This window comes from Sparassis crispa, assembly GCF_003851025.1.
Source record: "Sparassis crispa DNA, contig_000002F, whole genome shotgun sequence".
Classification (NCBI taxonomy): Eukaryota; Fungi; Basidiomycota; class Agaricomycetes; order Polyporales; family Sparassidaceae; genus Sparassis; species Sparassis crispa.
Window position 1 is genome coordinate 2,837,941 of NW_020939749.1, and position 23,139 is coordinate 2,861,079.

The 23,139-nt window shown below is 54.8% G+C and overlaps 7 protein-coding genes across 7 annotated transcripts; 4 read left to right on the top strand and 3 right to left on the bottom strand.

The window, feature by feature from the left end:
• Positions 1–417: 417 nt before the first annotated feature.
• On the top strand, positions 418–6,842 carry SCP_0309560 (predicted protein; the record flags this gene model as incomplete). Its single annotated transcript, XM_027756341.1, has 12 exons — positions 418–464; positions 519–932; positions 992–1,002; positions 1,064–1,629; positions 3,794–3,813; positions 3,874–3,915; positions 3,973–4,044; positions 4,102–4,163; positions 4,217–4,533; positions 4,592–5,738; positions 5,800–5,993; positions 6,048–6,842. 12 exons carry the CDS (start codon positions 418–420, stop codon positions 6,840–6,842), a joined length of 3,687 nt encoding a protein of 1,228 aa, XP_027612142.1.
• Positions 6,843–7,796: 954 nt separating this feature from the next.
• On the bottom strand, positions 7,797–10,036 carry SCP_0309570 (hypothetical protein; the record flags this gene model as incomplete). The annotated part of the gene is made up of 8 exons (XM_027756342.1): positions 7,797–7,834; positions 7,891–7,971; positions 8,025–8,379; positions 8,433–8,806; positions 8,864–9,083; positions 9,137–9,235; positions 9,291–9,419; positions 9,716–10,036. 8 exons carry the CDS (start codon positions 10,034–10,036, stop codon positions 7,797–7,799), a joined length of 1,617 nt encoding a protein of 538 aa, XP_027612143.1.
• Positions 10,037–10,713: 677 nt separating this feature from the next.
• Positions 10,714–11,870, top strand: SCP_0309580 (predicted protein; the record flags this gene model as incomplete). The annotated part of the gene is made up of 3 exons (XM_027756343.1): positions 10,714–11,003; positions 11,060–11,272; positions 11,324–11,870. The coding sequence occupies 3 exons, from the start codon at positions 10,714–10,716 to the stop codon at positions 11,868–11,870; spliced, it is 1,050 nt and encodes a 349-aa protein (XP_027612144.1).
• A 377-nt stretch (positions 11,871–12,247) lies between these two features.
• On the top strand, positions 12,248–14,447 carry SCP_0309590 (Meiotic recombination protein; the record flags this gene model as incomplete). The annotated part of the gene is made up of 14 exons (XM_027756344.1): positions 12,248–12,504; positions 12,554–12,709; positions 12,758–12,822; positions 12,879–12,945; positions 13,000–13,054; positions 13,104–13,157; positions 13,213–13,299; positions 13,357–13,440; positions 13,506–13,580; positions 13,638–13,705; positions 13,753–13,905; positions 13,971–14,025; positions 14,090–14,133; positions 14,207–14,447. 14 exons carry the CDS (start codon positions 12,248–12,250, stop codon positions 14,445–14,447), a joined length of 1,461 nt encoding a protein of 486 aa, XP_027612145.1.
• Positions 14,448–14,809: 362 nt separating this feature from the next.
• On the bottom strand, positions 14,810–15,890 carry SCP_0309600 (hypothetical protein; the record flags this gene model as incomplete). Its single annotated transcript, XM_027756345.1, has 2 exons — positions 14,810–15,720; positions 15,773–15,890. The coding sequence occupies 2 exons, from the start codon at positions 15,888–15,890 to the stop codon at positions 14,810–14,812; spliced, it is 1,029 nt and encodes a 342-aa protein (XP_027612146.1).
• A 478-nt stretch (positions 15,891–16,368) lies between these two features.
• On the top strand, positions 16,369–18,493 carry SCP_0309610 (P-loop containing nucleoside triphosphate hydrolase protein; the record flags this gene model as incomplete). The annotated part of the gene is made up of 3 exons (XM_027756346.1): positions 16,369–16,654; positions 16,704–17,235; positions 17,290–18,493. 3 exons carry the CDS (start codon positions 16,369–16,371, stop codon positions 18,491–18,493), a joined length of 2,022 nt encoding a protein of 673 aa, XP_027612147.1.
• Positions 18,494–18,938: 445 nt separating this feature from the next.
• SCP_0309620 (hypothetical protein) lies at positions 18,939–22,354 on the bottom strand (the record flags this gene model as incomplete). Its single annotated transcript, XM_027756347.1, has 10 exons — positions 18,939–19,139; positions 19,198–19,646; positions 19,699–19,817; positions 19,870–19,876; positions 19,934–21,188; positions 21,252–21,459; positions 21,515–21,589; positions 21,645–21,854; positions 21,904–22,013; positions 22,073–22,354. The coding sequence occupies 10 exons, from the start codon at positions 22,352–22,354 to the stop codon at positions 18,939–18,941; spliced, it is 2,916 nt and encodes a 971-aa protein (XP_027612148.1).
• Positions 22,355–23,139: the final 785 nt, after the last annotated feature.

Consider the following 23,139-nt stretch of genomic DNA (forward strand, 5'->3'; position numbering starts at 1 on the left):
TGGTTACGGTTCGTTTAAGGACAGATGCCGTGATGCCGACACGTGGATCTCACGTGGATCATCCAGGAGACCTCAGTCACCCCCTACGTGCGCTAATATTTTTCTTTAGCACCTGCAATTCGTGCCGCACGTCGTGCTCGCCGTGCGTCGGCTCGAGCTCATCATCGCTGACGACGAGCTCCACTACATAGTATATAAAATTCTCGCTGCTCCCCGACATATGACCACAACAAATTTTCTGCCATTTGCCAGTCTCTGTCCTGGTACATGTCTGTGCCCGATCCCACGTCCAGCCTGAGTGCATGAGCTCGGTCACTACTGGCCCACTCCGGGCTGGTTCGCAGCTGTACTCAGGCCCACGTTGGAGAGGCTGCATAGGATGCTGCCTCTCTCGGCCTCACGAGGCTGGAGCATCCTATGTTTTCCGACCTGAAGGGCAAGCTGGTCCTCATCACCAGCTGCACGTAAGTACATCGCATACCACATCATATCTTGCCCACTCACCACATCTGGCACAGCGGAGGCGTCGGGCAGGCGATTGCACGCGCCTTTGCCCGCTCCGGCTGCTCAGTAGCAGCGCACTATCAGGCGGCATCCTCGCGCGCCAAGGCAGACACGCTCATCTCCGACCTCAAGGCCATTGCCAGCTCCGACGTACGGTTCGCCGCCTTCCAGGCAGACCTATCGAACTACGACGAGGTGCGCCGCCTCTATGCGGAGGTCGTGCTGCAGATAGGGCACCCGGACATCCTCTTCGCGAACCACGGCATCGCGGGGCCTGAGATTGGCCCGCAGGGCGACATCAAGGACATGCCCATGGAGGTGTTCGAAGAGACGTGGCGGACGAACACCGGCACGAGCTACGTGCTCGCGCAGCTCCGCGTGCCGCTCACGGAAGCGCAGAAACATGGTCGCGTCATTTTCACGTCGAGGTGCGCTCTCCATGTCCCTTTGCCCGAAATCCATGGTAATTCATGTCTATCATAATCAGTGTCGCTGCCAGTAATTCTCTACATCGGGCACTCGCAGACTGACACAAACTCCTTCGACCCTCCTCGCGTAGGCACACGGTGGCGCGACGCCGCACCGCGAGCACGACCGCGGCGGCTATCGCCGCACTTCGCCATAGCCGCTGCAGGACACGCTGCAGTCGCCCTCTTCCCCACTCATACTCGCGCCGACGCCCGCGCACATGAAGAGCAGCAGTCGGAAGCCGGGGCAGGACTCGCGTGGTGGGTCACGCGCGCATATCAGCGTGCAGCCTCTGGTGCCCACAAGCCGGCGGGCAAGCCAGCAGCGGGTGCGGGAGTGCGAGAGGGAGCGGGAGCGGGAACGCGAGAGGGAACGGATGCGGGGCTCAGCCCACATCCATATGCAACGGCGCCGAGCCCGGGCAGGTACCGCGCGGCGGCGTACGGGCGTTCATCACCGGTGCCGCCAAACAGTGGTGCGCCGCTGGTGAACGGGAACGGCACGGGGGCACGGAACACAAATACGTCCGAGTCCTTTGTGTATGCGCAGACACCGCAGGGCAAGGGCACGGACTCGCGTGAGGACACAATGGCGGGGGCAAACCGCGTGGAGCCGAACAGCTTCGGCGTGGGGGCGCGCGGGATGAGCGCTGAGCATGTACGACCGCGAGCAGATGATGAGGGTCGGGGAGCAGGAGACAAATACTTCTTGCGATGTATATGGTAGTCAGTGGAAATGAAAACATTTGTGAGATTTTTGGCATACTATGTAGCGGAGCTCGTCGTCAGCGACGACGAGCTCGAGCCGAATGCACGTCGAACACGACGTGCATTACAGGTACTAAGGAAAAATACTAGCGCACGTAGGGGGTGACTGAGGTCTCCTGGATGATCCACGTGAGATCCACGTGTCAGCATCACGGCATCTGTCCTTAAACGAACCGTAACCAAACGACCTCCACAAACGACTCCTTCTTCCTATCTACTAGAGGCTGGTTAACGAGTCTAGGATCTATATCAGTCCGTCCCTCCCACCTTTCATAGGACCGATTTTGTAGTCTACCTTTGGGAGACTAGCCTAGGATGGACCGGCGATCTCTTCGTGCGCACGTCAACCTAATAAGTATCACACTTCACCGGCACCACGGCCAAGGTGCCACCTCAAGCCCAGTCAAACCCGCACCTTCCCAGGTTGGTCTAGAACGAAATAGAACGGTGTCTTCAACCAGCTCCGATATTACACGAGAAGAGGAAAATGAACGGTCCAGAACGAAATGAGTTGAACAAGATCGGGACGCGTTCGGTGCAAGATCGGATGTAGTCGAAGGCCATCGAACGGCATCTGGCAAACAGTTCTACATTTGCTAGATCTAACATTGCTACACTTTGACATGCTTCAATACGGTTCGATATCCCACTTAGATTAATACCGACACAATTTGATACAGACTGATTCCCATAGTTACTGCTGTACTCCCACTCCAGCTGGCACCCGCCACCGCCGCTACCCACCGTCCGTCCTATTGCCAGTCCCACTGCCCATCCCCCTCCTCTTTACCCTAATCAGAGTACCACTCTGTAGACCATAGAAATTCCGATAAGCTATGAGATCATCATGTCAATGTAGTCGATTAATTGATAAATACACGGCATCGGAAATGCCTGATCACGGCCCAGGAGCCGCAGTCTTCGAGCCAACCAGAGTAAGTTGTCGTAGATGCTAAACATCGCTCAGCCGGGGTTGTGTCTAGTGTCAATCTCCTCCTGGTCCATCAGCACAAACCTGCCATATATGCCGTACAACAGCATATGCGATTGCATGCTGAACAAGCTGTTGGGCCTGTCGATGTACACGAGGGCGACGGTCTTGAACACGGTGGGCACGGTGATCTGCACGGCGTACGGGAAGAACTCAACGGTGCGCACGGCAATATTGGGTAATGGATCTACTGGCGTGGATGGCGGCCATTCACACTGCATAAAGACATGGCATCGGAAATGGGTTGCATACCTGGTCACGATGCAGCGCCTGTTGCCTTTGACTCCTTCACCATCGTCTTTGGCCTTATCGCCACTCCTTCACCGTCGCCCTTTGAGGAGATCATGCACCCCCGACTGGATTGCACGGCCCGAAATGCCAAGGTGCTGCCCTGGCCTTACGTGCTATGCCGTCATCTTGGCAGTCGGAGGATGGTGTGGCTGATGCTTTCCTTGCCTGATCGGCATGTCTGCGTCGACTCTGAGCCCTGTTTGCTTCATAATAAAATGCGCAAAAACAAGAAGCCTCCTCTCTGCATCTTCCCCGAATTTGTTTTCCACTTTTTTACATCCCTTCGTATCTGAAAGATTGTTTCCATCCATGCTTGTGATCTATTGACCAATCAATTGTAACCAGATTGCAGCGATTACAGTTCCATGTAAGATGAATGCATGTGATACGTACGGCTCTGCGGTAGGCTATGTTGGTGGTGGTATCAAGTTGCCAGATCTGAAAGCCGGACTGGTGCCCTTCAGTCACATTAAAAAAATCCCAATCACGCACTGCGTATAACCTTCTCAGTTCCGACAGTTAGATATCTGACCCGAGGAACTCTGACTTCAAGTCCACAGTCTTCTCGCAGGAAATGGCCGATCTTTTTAACTTTCATCACTTTGATAGGCCTGCCTTGTCTGGAACAAAGGAAGGTTGAACGGAGCACGGGCGCTTCTGAGACGCGTCGGTCACGTGTAGACCTCGACAGGTGTCTGCGCCACTGTGTTCGAAACCTTCGACTTGTCCTCCGAGTTGCGAACTGCCTTAGGCTCCTACCGAGATATCGTAGCTGGCATATACGATAATCGAGTAAGTGGCGCGATTTGGTCAAGTTGGATGCCGTGGGAGAAATGTGCTCACCGATTTCAGGTGGTTTGGCCACAACCATTGTCTACCTGCCCTCTGGCCTCCGTGAGCGTGTTGGCCCATGTTCATTTCCGGAAATGACTCATGCGCGGCACAATGCAGAACACTGCAATTTTACTCGGGCCATCCACCGACATCCATATATAAGGCGCGGCCTCTCTCTGCCCTGCTTCTGTGTGTCTCCTTCTTTCTACAATGTCATCTTCACCATCTGAATCGTACCCTCTTCAGGATACTACACTCTACACAGCACCCAGAGACGAACAGCCTGACCTACCACACCCTGGGACCCCGTCCCCTGGCCCGAATTCGCCCCGGGTTACTTCATCTGACGCCGGATCTACAGGCGAACAGCAGGACGTACAACAGCCTCAGACCCCGCCTTTAACTCACGCTCCACCTCCGACTGCTCCACCGCAGGTAACGCCTCGCGTCGCCAAAGTCTCGAGTCGACAACGGTTCGCATACGTGCCGGAGAAAGACGTGGACCTGCGCATTGATTTGGCGGACGAAATGACAAACCATATCGTCGAGATCGGCCTTGAAGACTTCATGGCAGAGTTTGTTCCCGGTCCTGATCCGTCGGACGAAGAAAGAGTCAAATTCGAGAATTTTGAATGCGTAAAGCTTGACGGGCTCGAAACTGATATGTATCCTGGTTTGGTACGTGTCCTCTTTTTCCGTATTCCCATTCTTCTCTTGTTCTGACATTGATTTATAGTGCAAGGTCTTTCAATCTGTTCTAGATGCCATTCCTCAGAATGGCCTCACTGCCAAAGATACTGGCGAATATCCAGACGTGACTGGTACCGAAGTAGCAAGAGACAAGAATATCACCAAATTCGATATTGGAATTTATCCTACAACCGCAGCTGCGAAGGAAGCTTACGCTGTTCCGCCGAATCAGTTGAAGCGGGGCAAATCTGCTCAACGCCGGAAGTACTACATGGCGAGAGTCTCCTGGGCTTGGACTTGCGTCCCTATAGAGGTCAAGAATAATCATCAGAAATCAGCTTTTGAGTTCAATGATCCTTCAGCACATTTTCTTCGTGCTCATTCGCACGATGGCTTACAGACCCTGGGACAGATCACCGAGTACGCGGCCCAGATACTCCTTCGCCAGCACCGCCTCTTCTGCCTCATGGTTTTCATCTGCAAATCTAGTGCCCGTCTAATCCGCTGGGACCGCGCTGGAGGAGTTGTCTCCAAAAGCTTCGACTACATTCAGGAACCGGAGACTCTGCATACGTTCATGTACAGGATCGGAAAGATGAACGACTCTCAACGGGGCTACGATCCTACTGCCGTCCTTGCCACACCCGCAGAAGTGGCGGAGATGAAGAGTTGCGAGAGCCGGCTGAACGAATATCACAGAGAGTGTTTGCGAGAGGCTATGTTGGATGGTTGGCCTATTTACAAGATCGAGTTCAAGGCGGACGATGTACTCAGCAAGACTGGTAACACTGTCTCACCTCCGTCGATGTCAAAGAGGCACTACCTGGTTGGGCGTGCACGGTTCTCAAGCAGTTCTCTCACAGGCCGCGCCACAAGAGGTTATGTGGCATATGACTTGGCCACGCAACGATTAGCGTTTCTCAAAGATACTTGGCGCGCTGACTCGGACAAAGTCAAACCTGAACGAGAGGTGTATGAACGATTATACCAAAAGGGAGTCCGGGAGAGGATCGCGACCCTCATTTGCGGTGGCGACGTTGGCGATTCGACTCAGAAGACTCGTACGCAGGAATATAATGCCCGGATCATGGGTCGGATTCACTACCGCATCGTTGTGAAAGAGGTCGGCCGTCCACTGGAGGACTATACTGATGTTCGGGAGATGATCTTGGTTGTTCGGGACGCAATCATAGGTTAGCTTTCCTTTTTTCAAGTTTGATAGATGTGGTCCTTTCTGACCAGATGTTACGATAGCCCACAGCAATGCATGGGTATTAGCTGCGATACTCCATTGTGATATCAGCGCCAGTAATATCCTAATTTCTCAGGACCCCGATGCCGAAGGGTATCTAACAGGCACTTTGTCTCCTGCCGGATTCTTGAACGATTGGGATATGTGCAAATACAAGGAACATCTTGGCAAGGGTGCCTCGCAGAATACTCGCTCGGTGTGTATCATGATTGTGTGGTGTCTTTTTGTGGAATCTAACCTTGTTGATCAGGGTACTTGGCAATTCATGTCTGCTCTGTTGCTCCGTCATCCGACGGTCAAGGAGCATGAAGTCTCCGACGACATGGAATCATTCGTTCACCTGGTGCACTGGTTAGCACTCAAATACCACCCACATGATCTTTCAGGTTCGCCTCTCCAGAGCCACGTCGAAGCAACCTACGATTCATGTGATCGCACTCTTGCTGGCTACTACGTCGGTGGTACTTACAAGTTCTTGAGCATCAAGGCCGGACTGGCACCATTCAATGTTTCAGGCAACCCCGCATTGAGTACCCTTCTTCACTCTCTGATGCAGCTTTGTCGCAGGCATTATGCTGCCATTGACATTGATGCATTGGGACCAGTTCATGAAGCAGCCACTAGCGCTCCCTCCGCGGCGGTCACATATACAGCCGAACTCCCACCTGGCTTTGACATTGTGACACCCGCAGCATCGCTTCCCCAACCTTCTGATGGGGAGCTCGTCTTGGCCGACCACAATGCAGTCTATGTTGCTTTCACTACAGTCGTGAGAGACAACGGGCGCATCTGGGTTAGGGACAAGGTTGAAAACAAATTCAAACCGTTTACCAAGGGAAAATCCCTACAAAAATCTTACCAAACGGGCACAAGTCTAGGCAACAAACGAAAGGCAGATGACGTTGCCGAAGGTTCAGCCAAGCGACAGAAGACGCAAGGATCGAAGTCGGGTGCTCCCTCATCTCACTCAAGAGCTACTGGAAGTTCGGGTTTAAATGCTTCTCAGCTGGGCTCGATCGATGAAGGTCAGGACTCGGAGGACTAGTGAACTCGGAATATTATTCTGAATATTGATCGACATGCTACCGTGATACCGTTTATATACTATGATCGTAGCTCGCCACTGCCCTACCACTGGCAATTATATTATCGTGATTCACGTAGTTCTTTGTTATGCATGCAAACTTGCCACTGATCTGTGCTTCGAACCATGCCAATAACGCAGTGAACACGATTCTAAGTCAGCGCCAGTCAACTGAGCATTCACCGGTGCATTACTTTTGACCGACTAAAACGAGATTCGTAGGATCTTCAATACCACCTACGTGGAAAATGAACCAGTATGGATTCGCGACCGCGACAAGCAGAAAAATCAATTCGTACTGTTTAATGGCGAAGCACCGCTGCGACGTTCCGCGTCCCCCCTGGGTAAACGGAAATTTGAGGAATCCATCGAGGATCCGGAAAAGAGACAGGAAATACATGGCCCAACAGACGATCGTAAATCATAAAGAATAGCTCCGTTCTCCGACTCAAAAGGCATCACTGAGGCTATTGTCTTAACATCGCGACTTGCGAAGTATAAATTGACAGTACCCTGCACGGTTACATGAAACGGTTTATGCATGTACTGCCAGGTGCTCGAGTCACCTGTGATGACAGAAAACAACGTTTATATCAACCCGAACTAAGCCCTATAGAAAGAGAAGTAGACACCGCTCTGTACGTAGATATATCTGGCAAGTGTCGTCGTTCAACCCGATCGCACAATCGATCTGAACGAGCAAGTGTTTGCAAGTCCCAAACGCTCTTGCACCACTTATCCAACCACCCACAAGGTCGTAAAGCCCCTACACGTCAGAGAACCAGAAAACTCGCATGTTGCATTGCTGTAAGTGCTGATAGAGATATATACAGATAGCAGCGCAGAGCCTCACACCAAGATCATCACCGCGGCCGCGCCGGCCCGTCACTCATTGCAAGCTTTTCATTATTAGCGCTACGAAGGGGGCGCGCCTCCCCGCGCTTCGCCAAACCCTGGAAAAGACGCCGACCATCAGCCGCCAGCACTCGAACAGAATATAGTCACTCACCGCGTCCGCGCCCGCGTCCCCCTCGCCCACGGTGCTCACCATCACCGCCCCTCCACTCGCCGCCGGGCCTGCCTCGGAAACCTAGAGATGTCATCAATCTAAGTGAACAAACGCAGAGCAAACGAAGCCCTCACCACCACGCTCGCCGCCGCGGTACCCGCCACGATACCCACCGCGGTCACCGCCCCGACCACGGAAGCTCCCGCGCTCTCCGCGCTCGCCCCGGAAACCACCGCGCCCACGTCCGCGCCCGCGCATCGGCGTGAACCCGTCGTCCTCATGCGCACCAGCGCCCGCGCCGTTTATATGTCCGCCGTTCACGGGCGGGCGCTCCGCGGGCGGCGGCTGAACGGCCTCAGGCTCGGGGGCGGGCACGGGCGTCGCCTTGCCGGAGGTGCCGAACTTGGCGTGCAAGCCCGCGATCGGCGGGAGCTCACCCTCGTCCTCGTCCGCCCAGTTAATCGGCTGGTTGCCTGCGGACGCCGGGATCTTGCGAAACCTCAGCCATATATCAAGTGCGCAAATAGTAATGAGCGGCGCACCTTCACTGATGTCGAGACGGAGACGGACTCCTCGACGACGACGTGGCCGTTCGTCTCCACGACGGTTTCGACAACCTCGACCTCGGGGGCGGTTTGCGGGTTCTGCTCCCCGGAAATGTCCGCACGCTCCACCCACTCGGCCTCGCCCTCGAAGTTTGGCTCGCCCGGCTGTTCCAGCTCATCCTCCTGCATGAAGTGGAAGCTACCGCTCGTGCCGATTGTGCTCGGAAGCGTGCTTGAGAGGCCCGTCACGGTTACTTCGGGTTCCTCGACCGCTTCGGTGAGTGTTTCCTCGACGGGTTCCTGCGGCGGCTCCTCTTGGGCAGCCGAAGGAGGGTTCATATATGCATGCGTAATCTCAATGAGACGAGAATCTGTATAAAGTGGAATCTTTCAGAAGTTTCTGGACGTCGAAGTACGTGTGTACGCACATGGGACGCCATGTAGTTCTCCCTCACCGGTCAAGAAGCCCTGGATAACATCAGGTCTGCTGTCCGTTACCTCGCCGAGCAGGCTCTCTGTTGCCGAGTAGACAGCGAGGCCCTCCGCGTCGTTCAAACTTAGAGCCAAGGCAGTGGGGTGACCAGAAGAGAGAAGAGAATGGAGTCGGAGAAAGGTGAAAAGATCAGATATTTTTTGCCGATGGGCGGTCTATCAAAAACCTCAACAAAACATCACGATGTGGTTAAAATGTATAAACTCGCCTCGGCAGCAGATACGGCTTCCGCCAGCCTCTGCTTTTCAGCTCTGGCGGCTTCCGCCCGTTTTGCTGCTTGTTCGCGTGCAACCTCCGCTTCATGACTCTACAGATGCTCCATTAGCACGTCAGAGTGTCTTGACAACCAAAACTAGACAGACCGCAATAGCTTTCTTGACTTCTTCAAGTTCTTTTTGCACAGCCTCAAGACCAGGTAGTGTCAAGAGTGTCTTTTTTTGGTCCTCGTTCAGCTTCTCGAGTGGCTCGGACGAATACGCTTGAATACGCGTCTATTGTAGAGAAGTGGTTAGGCGGCTTTATTCACGATGGCTACCGAACGCGAAGAAGGCGCACAGCACAGCGTCAGGCGCCAAAGGTGTAGAAGGACTTCGGAATAAGTGAAAGAAAAAACCCTCATCCCTCTCATCCCAACCTTGATCCGTTGACGACAGGTCATCGAAGGCTCAGAACCAGCAAAAGGTCTGAACAAAATGGCCAACCTCAAAGGAAGGGTTCCTCCCGTATTCCGAGGTCCTGGCGCAGCACAGTACAAAGAATATGACGATGACGGATAGTCCAAACTCACGATTTTCTTGGAGACAGCCTTGGAGCGCTTGTTGAGCAGCTCAACGATGGGACTGGGCTTCTGGGCGTCGTCGGCGGAGATTTGCTCTGTCTCGGGCTGGACGACGAGCTCCGGGGCGACAGAGCCCTCTTTGATGTCGGACTCGGTGGGTGCCTGCTCGACGAGCGCAGCGGTGGTGGGGGTGAGGAGTTCGTCGTTGGTTGGGTCGGACGACTTGGATTTGGCGATCTTACGCTTCTTCTTTTGTGACTTGGACAACGGTGGCGGGGGCGGGGCACCCGGGACGATGCGGAGGGTGGGCGTCGTCGCTGTGTCGGACATGGGCTGGGTTGTAAAATGGGGGATATGCTGCTGAGGACGGTGTATGTCGATGTCGAAAAATTGGAAGTGTTGTGACGACACTCCAGACTTTTCCCACGCGAGGACGTCGCCGCTGCCCGGGCCAGAGATGTTGTCGACGCCATCCTCGTGTCCGCTCCCGATGGTACACGTTCTACTCAACGTCCGCGCTTACACTCCGGCTAGGCAGACCATCCGTTGCGGCCATGTCTTCCTTGGTTTCCACTCCACAGGACTCTGCGGGGAGAATGCAATACCAGAACTTAATCTCGGGGCTGCCAGTCTACTTACTGGGCGTGTCAAGTCCGACTACACAGTACCTGCAGTACCTGCTGTCACTATCACTATCGGTCGATGACCTTTACTCTCGAAATTAAAAAGATCGGGAGAGATTCTTGGAGATCGCGCTCACTTCTTCGGTGGAGTTGGAATGCTCCATATCAATTTTTATTTTCGCGGCATTCACGACTAAACGAGCCATGGCATGAGTGCTGTACCCCTCTATATCCACTGGATATGCAGAATTGCAACACCAATGCCATGGAATGCCAAGATCACTTGAAACGCGGTCCAATATCGAATGCCAGCCTCAAGAGGCTAGCCGCCTAAGCTTCGCGCCACGAGATCCCTAGCATCTCGGATCCGCCATACCGCCTACCATGGAGAACAGCACGGAATTCAGCTCCAACAGGCACAGCGTCGCCCTTCAAGAGTACGAGGTGCCCATTCGCCATCCAGAGTTTTGCTTCGAAGACGCGAATATCGCCGTCGTCGCCGGCCATCAGTACTTCCTCGTCCACCAAGGGCTGCTATGTCACCATTCGCCCGTCTTCAGGCACGTCGTCAGATCGCTGGCAATGGACAAGGGCAGGCGTATTGAAGGCCGTCCTGCGCTGCCTGTGCAAGATTCCCCGGAGGAGATGGCACAATTGCTGAGGGCTTTGTACACGTGAGGATCTGTTTCTGTGTATGTCGTCAAGCATGCTGAACGGATGGTCTGCTCAGTTTCTCTTTCCGTATGTTCGCCAGCGACTTTCTCGTCGTGTCTGCTTTGTTGCGTATGTCCACAAAGTACGCCATCGAAGATTTGCGGAAGGAAGTACTTCGAACTCTGCTAATGTCGTGGCCGACGACGCTGCCCTTGTGGGAGCTCCGAGAGAAGGCTGTTACAAATGCAGACGGCATGTATGCGCCTCGTCCGAACCTGCCCCATCCGATGTAAGTGTGTCTCTGAACACTCTGGGACTTCTCTCGCTAATTATAATGTAGCCTGATGATTGAACTGGCTCGGGAGGTCAACGCGCCGGAACTCCTGCCTTCTGCGTTCTACGACCTGTCCCGCTACTTGCCCAGCCAGCTTGCCACCGGGTACACCCACGGGTCCGCGACGCACCTGCTGGCAGCAGACGACCTCCTGCGGGTCCTGAATGGCAAGGAGCTCTCAGCGCGGTTCTTCTCGACGTTCATCGTGAACGAACTGGAGGGGCGGCTGCCGTCGGAGTGGTGTCTGCACCGGCACCAGGGCGATGGGCACCGCGCGCGCGCGTGTCAGATGGCGTTCGAGGCGATCACGTTCGAGGTGCTGCGGGACGTGAACGGCGTGGTGTGTAACCGGAATTCGGACCCGCTCTTCGCGATCGTGGACAGCTTCCTGATGCAGACGCGCGACGACGAGCCAGGCGTGGAGAACCGCGCGGTGTGCAGGGCGTGCGAGGCGTGCAGGATGGAGTATGCCGTCGCGGTCGAGGCAACGAGGGAGGAGTTTTGGAGGCGCATTCCCGAGTGGTTTGACTTGCAGGTGAAGAATTGGGGATGAGTGCTACTGCTGTGTGTGCAGGTGTGCGTGGCTATTACCATAATGTGCTTGGGGCTGGCTGTGTCTCATTGAAATTCTTTTCTCTGGTCGTGGTGAACATGGGCCTTTTAGGAGGTAATCTTTCTGCCACATAACTTTTATTGGAAATGTTGCATCTTTAAGGACGATTTCGGGTGATTTTTGGGATAAACGTCCAGGTGAGTTGCTTTGCGTGATTCTATCGCGTAGTGTCACGTTGTGACGCGACGTGCCGCGATCTCGATCTCGCGGTTCTGTCCAGTAAGTCACCCGCAAGTCACCGAGAAAATCTGAGCCTTGACTTCAGAGAAGCTCTCGTGATGGAATTTCTATCTCATTTTCAGCTCGACACCGCGCACATGGAGGTAGCACAATTCGCTATGGAGTTTGACCACTCGCAGGATGTAGAAATGCTGCTCGATCTCGATTCAGACGAAGATACACTCCTGGCAGATACACAAGACAGCGCCGCAAACCCGGAGAAGGATCACGTACTTGTAATGGAGTTTGACCACGAGGATGTCGCTGCAAATCCGGACGAAGACATCGAAGAAGAAGGTCACAACGAAGTTAGCGGAGAGGAAGAGGCAACAGACGACGAAGAAATCGACCCAAGGTACCCTCATTTCACTCCTCTTATTAAATCTTCCTGTCATGGGGCGCAGAGCAGAACCCGTTGAAAGACTCGAGAACCTCGTGCTCTCGTTCCTGTCCCAACTCTCAACCGGGCTGCAAGACAGCGAAGAGCGAGCGAGGAAGAAAGACAAAAAAAGAAAGATAGTCTTTGAGCTAGCCGATAGGAAGAAGAAGACCTCGGATGGGTACGAGTGACTTATTTCAGTTGTCCACCTACTGCACAGTATTCACAGATCCATGGGTGTCCGGACTCTCAAGTTTCCCCAGAAGACGAGGGGCGCAAGTGCGAAGCCTTTCGGTGAGTCATTCGTCCCCTAGTTATCCATATGTCACTGATCAACAATGGTGGTCTAGCCCAACTGTTCAGAGTCGCAGACCTCATGCACGAGGCGCTCCTCGATGACATCCCCACGACCAAACGGTGCGCATATAGTCACTTGAACGCGCATATACCCAACTAGTCATATTTCTCTAGTGACATGTATTACAAGGATGTGCAACTGTTCAAGTCCCAATCCGTCGTAGATCGGGTCTGCTTCATCCTCGCCCGCATCATACAGGCAGCTGACTCTACCGCAGATGGTCGACGATCTCGCGGCGACATTCGAGCTCGGCCGTGCGGACCTGCATGTCGTACGTCACATCACGCTCTGGGCGTTTCCTGCAGAGGGCTGAAGCTTTTGCCTAGCGTGCATCGTCAAAGGGTCTTGTGTGCGGCTCAGGGCTCACCATCCACCTCGGACACAACGAGATCATGTCCTTGCAAGACTCCGAGGTCCGTCTCCGCTCCCCGGCCTCCTCTTTAACAGGTTCTATCCCCATTCTTGCATAGGGCATGCTCATACCTGCAAGTGAAGAGATATCCCGCTTCGAAGTGCGCGACGGGCTCGCGTGGGTGCTCGTGGTCGAGAAAGAGGTACAGGGTTGAGGCTAGAAATAATTGTACTTCATGGGCGCTGATTGGTATCGCGCTCCGTCAAGGCCGTCTTTCAGACTCTCTGTCGCCTGAAACTCGCTAGCCATCCAGCGCTGCCTGGGCCAGGAATCATCATCACGGTGCTACTTCTTTTCTATATACCTGCCAGGGGTGCAGCTGAGCTGACGGTGATGTAGGGCAAAGGCTATCCGGACGTCGCCACTCGCCAGTTAGTGAAAACGCTCTCCGACAACTTGCCTGCGAGGTACCTTCCACACTCCACCACCTAAAAGGTGCTGACGCGTCCAATAGCATCCCTATCGTGGCGCTCGTCGACGGCGACGCCTATGGCATCGACATCCTGTCCGTGTATAAGTATGGGAGCAGGAGCATGCGCCACGAAAGTGAGCGCCTCGCCGCAGGGCGCGTGAGGTGGCTGGGCATCTGGGCGAGCGAGCTGGCAGGGTGAGCCATCGGTTCCTCGGTCGTGTAGAAGGCTGGCGCTGCTGTCTCACTGACCGTCTTGGAAGGCTGGGAATAGATAAGGATGCGCTAATCCCGATGACGAAACATGATGAGAAGAAGGTGCGTTTCGTTCAGTGTATGCCGTATGCTTGCCTACCACAGAGCCTGCCTGCGCTGTTTCCAGGCCTTGAGCATGTTACGCCGCGAGGACATCCCGAAGAAGTGGAGGTACGTCCCTCTCTCCTTCCATCCAACCACATCCCCGGTATACCTACTGTGACCCCTCCCGCTGCCCATGTAGGAAAGAGCTACAGTACATGGTGCACACCCGCCGCAAAGCTGAGATAGAGATTCTCTGCTCTGTCCCTGCTCAGAGCGAGTCTAGTATCTGTCACCCTCCGGAGGACGAAGACATGCTGGAAGACGAAGACGATAGAAGAAAGACACTCCACGGAACGCACCCGCTGCGGGATCCGCCTCTCCTGCAGTACTTGGTCCCCAAGATTTCTGCTTTCGTTGCCCGCTACGCTCAAACTTCTTGATCTCCTGTTCCGAAGTGGGGGTCGGCTTCCTGCCGGCGAATTACCTCGAGGGCCGACGTCCTGCAGTCGCGGACATAGGTTCGATGATACCGCCGTGGCGCTCATGTATCCTGTGCAAGGTATACGCGATTGTTGTTGGGCCTATTTATATGTCATAGGTATATGTAGCAGTCTACTTTGTTGTACCATTCGTTCGAATATCCTGTTTCGGTCATCTTTCGACCAGACTCTTTCCATCAAGAATAACTGTGGTATCGAAAATCGTTCAGCGTAGATAGCAAGCAGGCGCACAGTCCGAATAAGTTACAGCGTCCAGCAGCGAAATGAGAGCAAAATTCAGCAAAAGCCATCGTAAAGGAGGCTTACGACCCCGACGTTACCACCGAGCCTCTCGACGCCTCCGCAAGCGCGCCCTGAGCTATCAGGCGGACCTCCGTCCTCGAAGGTTGCAGCGCAATGTGCAGCGAACGGGCGGACGGCGTCGACGGGTCGGGGAAGCTCGAGCGCGTCGTGCGGTGTGAGAGGTCTGTCGGTGTTGGCAGGTTCGTCAAATCGTAGCTCACCCACGAGTCCGCTGCGGACGGGAGCTGGTACCCCGCGGGCGCGGTAGGCGACGGGAGCGGGGTATCATCGTCATGCCACGCGTGACCCTCGCTGTGCGGGTTCGGGAATATGGGCTCTTGCCCATGAGCTTGCGCGTCTCCGTTTTCTTGAATCGGCTGGGTGGCAGAGAGGCGCTTGCCGACGCTGAGGGGCTCGATGGATGCGGGCTTCGGTTCCGAGGGCTTCAGAGACGGCTGGGAGTAGATCGAGGGTGCGGTAGTGACAGTGGGTGAAGAGGGTGCGTCCTCGTTTGCGAGCCAAGAATGGTCCTCGCTGGGTTCCTCGCTGTGCGGGTTCGGGAAGGGCGTGTCGGAGGACAGGTCCCGCGGGTGCGCGACGCTCAGTCTGCTCGTGTACGTGGACTGATGTGAAGGCGTGGGTTTGTCAAGCGCGGGGGCGGAGACGTAAAGGGAGGGAGAGCCGATCTCTCTGCGGGTAGAGAGTGTCATGGATCTCGGCTGAAGAGTTTCTGGGACGGTGGCGGGAAGGAAGGGCGTGGAGAGCTCGGAGTCTTCGCTTGAGTCTCGGGCATTCTTCGCTCTCGGAGTCGGGGCGCGGTCGACGTACCGCTCGATGTGGCGGTTCTGGGCAAGAGACGCCTGTGAGCTGCGCAGCCGGCGGATCCTGGCCCACATAAAAAGGACCATGACGAGGAGCAGTAAGATCACGACTGTCGGAGAGGTTAAACGGGGTACGACGGTAAACCGCAAGCTTCAACGCACCGCTCTCGACAACTATGACGATGAATGCTTCTTCGCTCAAACCTTTGCAGCTCGAATTCCAGGGAGCGGCACTGACAAGCAAGGGTGCAAAGGCGAGCTCGACGAGTAAAAAATTCATGATGAGGGGCGGTGAGACATTCAGGACGAAGAGAATATGTATCGACGACACGCGGAGCAGGTGCCTTTATAAACTGCGAAGAGAATGGTTAAACCATATTAGTCGGCGAAGGTTGTTTGAGTAGTGCACAGCCTCGGGCCTCAGGGCGACAGGCTGGCTGTGCCGCCCGTGTCTGAAATAAAACGTGCGCGGCCGAAGGAATGGATGCGTGGGTGCAGCCACTGCAGCGTCCGCAGTGGCGCTGACATCAGCCACCTTGTGGCGCCGTGACTGCGCGTCGCGTCGCGCGTATCACGTGCGCGACGCGACGCGCTGAACGCGTTGATTATGAGTCGGAGTTCAATTCACACCAACTCCGCTGTGGCTTAAGTTCCGCGCCTCCCTCCGTCCTCATCTCTTTCTCATCCACCACCTCCTCCGGCAACTTGGCCTCGCTCATAATACCCGTTCGCTGCAGATACCAGCACCGCATATCGACATGCAGACAAGATCAAGGACCACCGTGCTCGGGAAGAGGCCACACCAAGTGGCCGATCCAGAGGCCACCTCGACGTCGCAGTGCGACCAAACGTCAGGTCTTCCCACTCCCGACTCAACCCCCAATCCCAAACGTGTACGGACTACAGTTACACAACTAGACGGTGACTCAAACAAAGAAAACATTCCACCCTTCGTGGGTCAAGTCGTCAATCCGTCCCCGAGGTCGATCCGTTCCTTGCGAAGGACGAGTACAGAATCGATCTCCACTCCAAGACCTCGCGGTAGTACGTATTTCCTATGCATTCTGGCCGACGTTTTCTTACTTCTTCGTAGCTCTGCGTAGACATGCTTCTACTTCCAATTTGAGGGCCACTCCCCAAACCCAGGCCACAGCGCTTAATGGTCTATCCCTCACACCTCCATCCACTCCCCCTTCATTCTCTCTTCCGATACACGTACGTGCTAAGGGCCTTCTCCGCCCTACGTGTAACAGCGTGGCCGACATTGCCGGCCGTCACACTGAGCGCGCGGAGATCCGCAACTTCATTGCATCTTTCTTCACTCAGAATGAGAGCTCATCCGAGCCACAGTCTACTCTCTATATCTCGGGTTCTCCTGGAACGGGCAAGACAGCGCTCGTGAATGTCGTTCTCCAAGCGATCCAACCTGAGCTGGCAGATCACGACATCAGGGTCATCTCTGTAAACTGCATGGCTCTCAGTGGCGTCGACGCACTCTGGGAAAGGATTGCAGAAGAGCTTTCCGCTGATGCGCACACCTCGAAGAGGACTCGCTGTGCCAAGAAGGGCAAGGAGACCGCTGACAAGATTGTTGAGAGGATACTCAGCCTCAGGAAGCCGAAGTGGTACGCGTATATCTTTTAAGCCATTTGGTCTTAAATTGATGGTCGCTCCATCAGTGTCCTTCTGCTTGATGAGCTTGATCACATCGGCTCATCTCAGTCTCTGAGCTCGCTCTTTACTCTTGCTCAGACGTACTCTTCCAACATCCGGATGATTGGTATCGCGAATACCCATACCCTCACCTCAGCATCTTCGACATCCTTCTCGTTGCAATCTGTGAAAGGAGTGAAGACCCTGCACTTTGCGCCATACACCCCTCAGGAGTTGATGGAGATCCTTACCGCTCGTCTTTCCCCTCTCTCCGCTGGTGACTTGGCGGACGCAGCGAAGAAATTCTTGCCGGTCCCAACATTGACTCTTCTTACCAAGAAGGTGGCCGCACAGACCGGTGACGTCCGTGCCGTCTTTGAAGTCCTGCGTGGGGCTATCGACGTTGCGTTGAATGTCAATCTCTCTGCTGATACCTCTGGCGGTACTGTGCCGGCCGTCACACCATCCCACGTCCTCGCCGCCCTTAAGGCTTATGCGCCCGCAGGCACTCCTGTGCGGTCAGTATCCACGTCATCATTGCCGACGCCTAACGTCACACCGGTGCAGCCGAAGAATTCTGGGGATAGTGAGTTAGTCGCTAAGGTGCGGGAGCTCGGTTTGCAGGCCCGTCTAGCTCTGCTTGCGATGCTCCTCGCGTCGAGGCGCATTACCTCGGGCCTTCCACTCTCCGGCTCCTCATCGACTTCCGCACCGTCTACACCCTCGCGCTCACCGATAAAGCGTAGCCAATCGTTCAACGGGCTTCTTGCTGCAAGCCTGGCACCCGGGATGGACGCCACACAACTTTACGCCTATTACTCGGCGCTGCTCACGCGCAGCGATGGCGGTATCTTCAGTGCCGTCTCGCGCAGCGAGTTCGGCGATCTTCTAGGCGTGCTCGAGACCGTCGGCCTCGTCACTTTGTCGTCCAGCGCCGGGAGCACGCCGCACTCCCCTTCGAAGTCGGGTCGCCGTAGCCTGGTTCGGGCGACGTCCTTCAACATGGGCCCGGGAAAGCGTGCTGGGCAGGACGTGTCTTTCGTTGGGGGCATGCGGACGGACGAGCTCGCGCGGGGGCTGGGACTTCAGTCGGACGCCACCGTGGACGTGCGCGAGGAAGAGGTCCGGGCCATCTGGGAGCGTGAATCTGCAAGGATTGCACGCGAAGGAAAGGCTTGCCAGAGCGCCGCGCCACCAGGAGACCTGTTCGACGATGCGATGGAAGGTTGAGCATCGTTGCGCGCCTCTTGCCATTTTCCATTTCTCTCCCGTATCGGTTCGACTTCTGCATCACATCTATGCTTCTCTCTCCCAGGCCATTGCGTCATCTCCATGCTCAAGGCCACAGTGCGCACAAGTGCTCGTCTCTTTTTATGCCTATATACTGTCTCCCATGTGTTCGTTTCTCCCCCTCGTCGTTGTCGTCCGTCCGTCTTATAGTTGTGTCTTATCGTGTCTGCTCAGTGCTTCGTCGCCTGTTCCGTGAACATCAAAAGTTGTAGGATTTGTCTCGTCGTCATAAAGTAGTATTGTACTCTCAGTGAAATAGAATTGCTGAAAGACGTTGGCTTAGAACTCCGACTGAAGAGCTTGCGCACGAGGTGCCACACTGCGGATTCGGCAAGGTGAAAGCAGTACACCTTGGAAGGGTAGCAGATTCAATACAACAGCGCCATCAAGTGGGACGACCGCCAGAACGACGCTTCTCATACGCATGGCTCCACCACTCCGCAACATCCAGGCGGACGAGCAGGTTGCGCAGGTTCCCGGTGACGCCCTCCACCTGAAACAGCGGCGACGCCTGCAGCCGGACATCCTCCGCAAGCACGCGCGAGGGCCCGGACCCTTTCTCCACCAGCGCCTTCAGCACCTTGACCTGCCCACGCGCGTCAGCTGCTCCATTCGCGAACCTCAAAAAGAAGACGCAAACGTACCAGGGTCATCATCTTACCGCTGAAGCTCGCCCACAGGTCTTCCAGGAGCGGTGCAGCCTCGTACTCCTCCAGGCGGCCGCGAGCGCGCTCGCCGGCGAGGATGCCGAGGTCGAGCACGAGTTCCATGCATCCGCGGAGGAGGTCCCCGACGGACTTCTGCCCCGAGCGCAGGAGGCACGCGCCGAGGATGTCGTCCAGCACGCGCGAATGACGGTCCGCGAGCGCGAAGACGTCGACGAAGCCGTGCGCAGTGTGTGAGAGCTGGGACAGGAACATGTCGAAGTTGCCGCCGATCGCGGTGTCGAAGACGTACGAGGAGAGTGAGGTCACGAAGGCGTGCGCGACGAAGCGGAAATGCAGGAGGAGCTTGTTGGTGGGCGTCAGCGTAGGGAAGAGCGGCTCTGTCGGCTTGCGCGTCATGCGGTAGAGCGCGGCGACGACATTTTCCACTGGACGGACAGGTGAATAGGTAGAGGAGAGGGATGCGGTCATACGGCATACCTCGCATGAGCCGGAGATTGAATGCGAACATCCTGTGGTACTTTGACAAAATGGTCTGTGTGATCAGGACGTCGAGCGATTTCGGCGGGTTGTAGTCCATGTACAGAAAATCAAGGGATCTAGTAAATAGTGAGCACTGATTTGCTCATCAGGGGATTAAAGACGACTTACTCGATCGCTGTGGATGGCTCGCGGTCAGTTCACACCATCATAATGGTAAAGTGAAATGGCCTACACAGAGGGTCCAACCATTTGTCCTTGCCCGTACCCACAGGCAAGTCACGAATTGAGAAACCAAGGCGGTACTCCGCTTCTTCCATGACGCGCTGTTCGCCATCCAGCGTCTTGAACCCATGCGCGTCCCCACTGTCCCGGAAGACGTCGTCGCGGTAAAAGTCCAAAGAGTCGACGATGACCGTCCGCAGGTGGAAACTTAAGCTCGCACCTGCAGGCGGCCAGATATCACCATCCATCAGCGACGGTGAGAGGCCGACGGCCCAGCGTGCCGTATTCCGCGCCGGCTCACTGACGTGCTCGTACTCGTCGGAGTCAGAGAAGAGCGCGCGAGCAAGCCGCGACTTGAACGGGTGCGACGTGAGGAGAAGATACGACCGGAGGAGAACGAGGTGCGTGTGGAGGTGAAGGTGGGTCGCGGGAGTGAGGTAGAGCGCGACGAGGGTGCTCGAGAGGGAGTGAATGTGGGCGACGAGCGGGGTGAGTACGAGCGCAGTCAGGTGCGGCAGTGTCGGCGTCAGCGCGGGTAGAGTGCGCGGGAAGGGGGCGATGAAGGCTTGGAGGTTCGTTATGTGCGACGCGTCCAGGAGAAGGCTGTGTGTGGATGCCTGTGAGATATGCGCGCCAGGTTGTAGATCGAAGATACTGAATGCCTCCATCCCGTGCGGGTATGGTCGATGGGTGACATCCTCATTGTCAGTCAGAGTGTCTGAGGAGGCCAATGAGCTTGAGCTCGAGGTTCTGACTGCCCCCTCAGTCCATGCGGCTTCAACTTCCTCGTTTGTCCAAAACCATTCAATGTCTAGATGCACTACCTCGCCACTGAGCAACGGGTGGTCCGGCTGCGCCACGCACAGAAGCCTCAAGGACTTCCGCGCTCGCAGCAGAGAATCGGAGATACTGCGCTCAATGAAGCTCGGAAACACGCTGTCATCGTCGTTGTCGTTGAACGCGTCCTCCGGGTTCTCATCGAGGTTGTCCTCGTCCAGGAACCCCGTCGCCAGCTGATTGCTGTCAACCTGTTGCAGGTCCATGGCATGGTGCGCAGGGGCGCTAACGGTGCTGTAGCCGACGGACTGGCAGAGCTGCTGGAAATAGTCTCGCGACGTCATGGTGAGCATGTATGCGAAGAGCGCTAGAACGAGCCTCGGGGAGTGTTTCTCGAGGTGATCATTCAGATGCCTGTAGATCAAGGAAAGTAGGTCTGAGGGGGATGTGGGAAATTCGATGTATGCTGTTGGAGAGACATGTTCTTCCTGGGGTAACGCGGGCCTGTTAGAACTTTGGAAAGTTAAGGGGAATGTGATGAGACCACTGACTCGATGGCATAGCGCGGCTAGTCCCTGTAGGACTTCTTCAATCTCCGCATAGTGTATCCACACAGCAGTCAAGGGTGCGACGTCGTCCCATATGCTATCTGTGTCCAAAGGTACCAAGTATGCGGGCAATGTGGAAACCAACGGATGCAGATAAGACAAAATGGACGACAAAGAGTGGGTGAATGCATTGACGATCGGTTCTGATTTACTGCGGTGCGACATGTCAATCAAAGTTGGATAACAATGATCGAAAAACCGAATACCTTGTGCGATGATGAACAACAAACGTTTCTAAGCGTCGCATGAGAGTCCCGATGGTGAGAAATCGCTGTATCACGCTACGTAGACTTCTCAGGAAAGATGTTCTTGTGGCACCATTATCCAGGCACTGACCTAGAACTCACCACCTCGTCCTTTCCAGTGATGACGATGATACCCTTCTTCCCTTCGTTAACACCACGTAATATGAAAGTCTCAGATTGGTGGTCCCAAACATGGAGCGAAGATGATGTCCCAGTGAGAGACATCCGTAATGACTGTATAAGCTCGTGGAGAGTAGTGTAGACCAGCTGTATACCTGGATCTTGAAGGGGAGGCCGGACACTTCTCAATTACATGAGATGGCTTGATTGTGGTACAATGGTTGACTCACTGATAACGCGCCGACGCGAATATGTGACTAGGCTGTTGGGACAGAAAAGCAGAACGTCCCATGCGCGGATCTCCAGAGTGCCTCAGCGTATCCCATGACATGAGATTATTCTAAGATGCAATCACATAACTCATTTACTGTACTAGCGTACGATAGACGTTGTTCTCACCGTCCTTGCGGCCCTTCCGACCACACTGCTTCCCCATAGCTGGTCAGGTAGTTCCACTTGTGCATTCAAGGTGTCCAATGTCAATACTTCTAGCTCCTTTGGAATGGTGTGCAATGCTGGGGGAGACTTGTGCAGACTTTCTCGAAGTTTGAGAGTGTCCATAATGGGATTCTGCGGTTTGTCCAACAGTTTCGGAACAAAAAAATGCGGGGGTAAGTCTGGAAGAGACTCGATGGTTAGATGCCCACTCTCTACGGCTGAAAATGCGGAGAATAGCGACATGATGAGAGGAGGAGGTGAGTAAGTATGGGGTCCCCGACTCCAGGAACTGGAGGAGGGCTTTGGCAAGGGGAAACGGCAGACGCCTCTGCGAATGAAGTTGTGCGAAAACAACATCAGTAAATAAGTTGAGTAATAACACTTACGATTTGAGTCTTGACTCCGTCTAGGATTCCGGTCGCGAACGTCGCTGTTGCACTGGACCTGTCGACACTGTTCGAGTGCAGGTCTATTTACGTAAGATCGCGCTCGCGAACGTTCCGCCCTTGCGCTCGACCTGCCCACGGTGTTCCAGCGCAGGTCTATTCACGTAGGATGGCGCTCGCAAACATCACGTGCGCGCTCGATTTCTCGACGATGTTGGCGCTGCTGGACGACGTTACACCTCAGTGTCGCTCCTCGACGAGTCGCTATACGACATCATTCTGTTTTGCATGTGAGTGTATTCTTCTTCTCGTATTATTACTAATCTACTGATTCACCACTAAACCATGTAGAATCTACGTGGACCTGCTCTCTTGAAGACATAGTTTTCGCATTTTTTGCGACTGTTTCGGACAAGTGTAGCTGCAAAATAGGTGCGTCTATGCTTGTTGACTTGTTCAAATGGATACTTACAGTTTAATTTGCACAATGCAGTTGCTATTTGTGATACTGTGTTCACAGTTTCGCAGTGCTGTTTTGATTGAGTTCGTGTCTAAGCACGTTAAACATTTCGTGTTCAAGCACGTTAAATATTTTGTGTTCAAGCACATTAAGTATTTGTCTTCAAGCACGCTGTTCAAGTA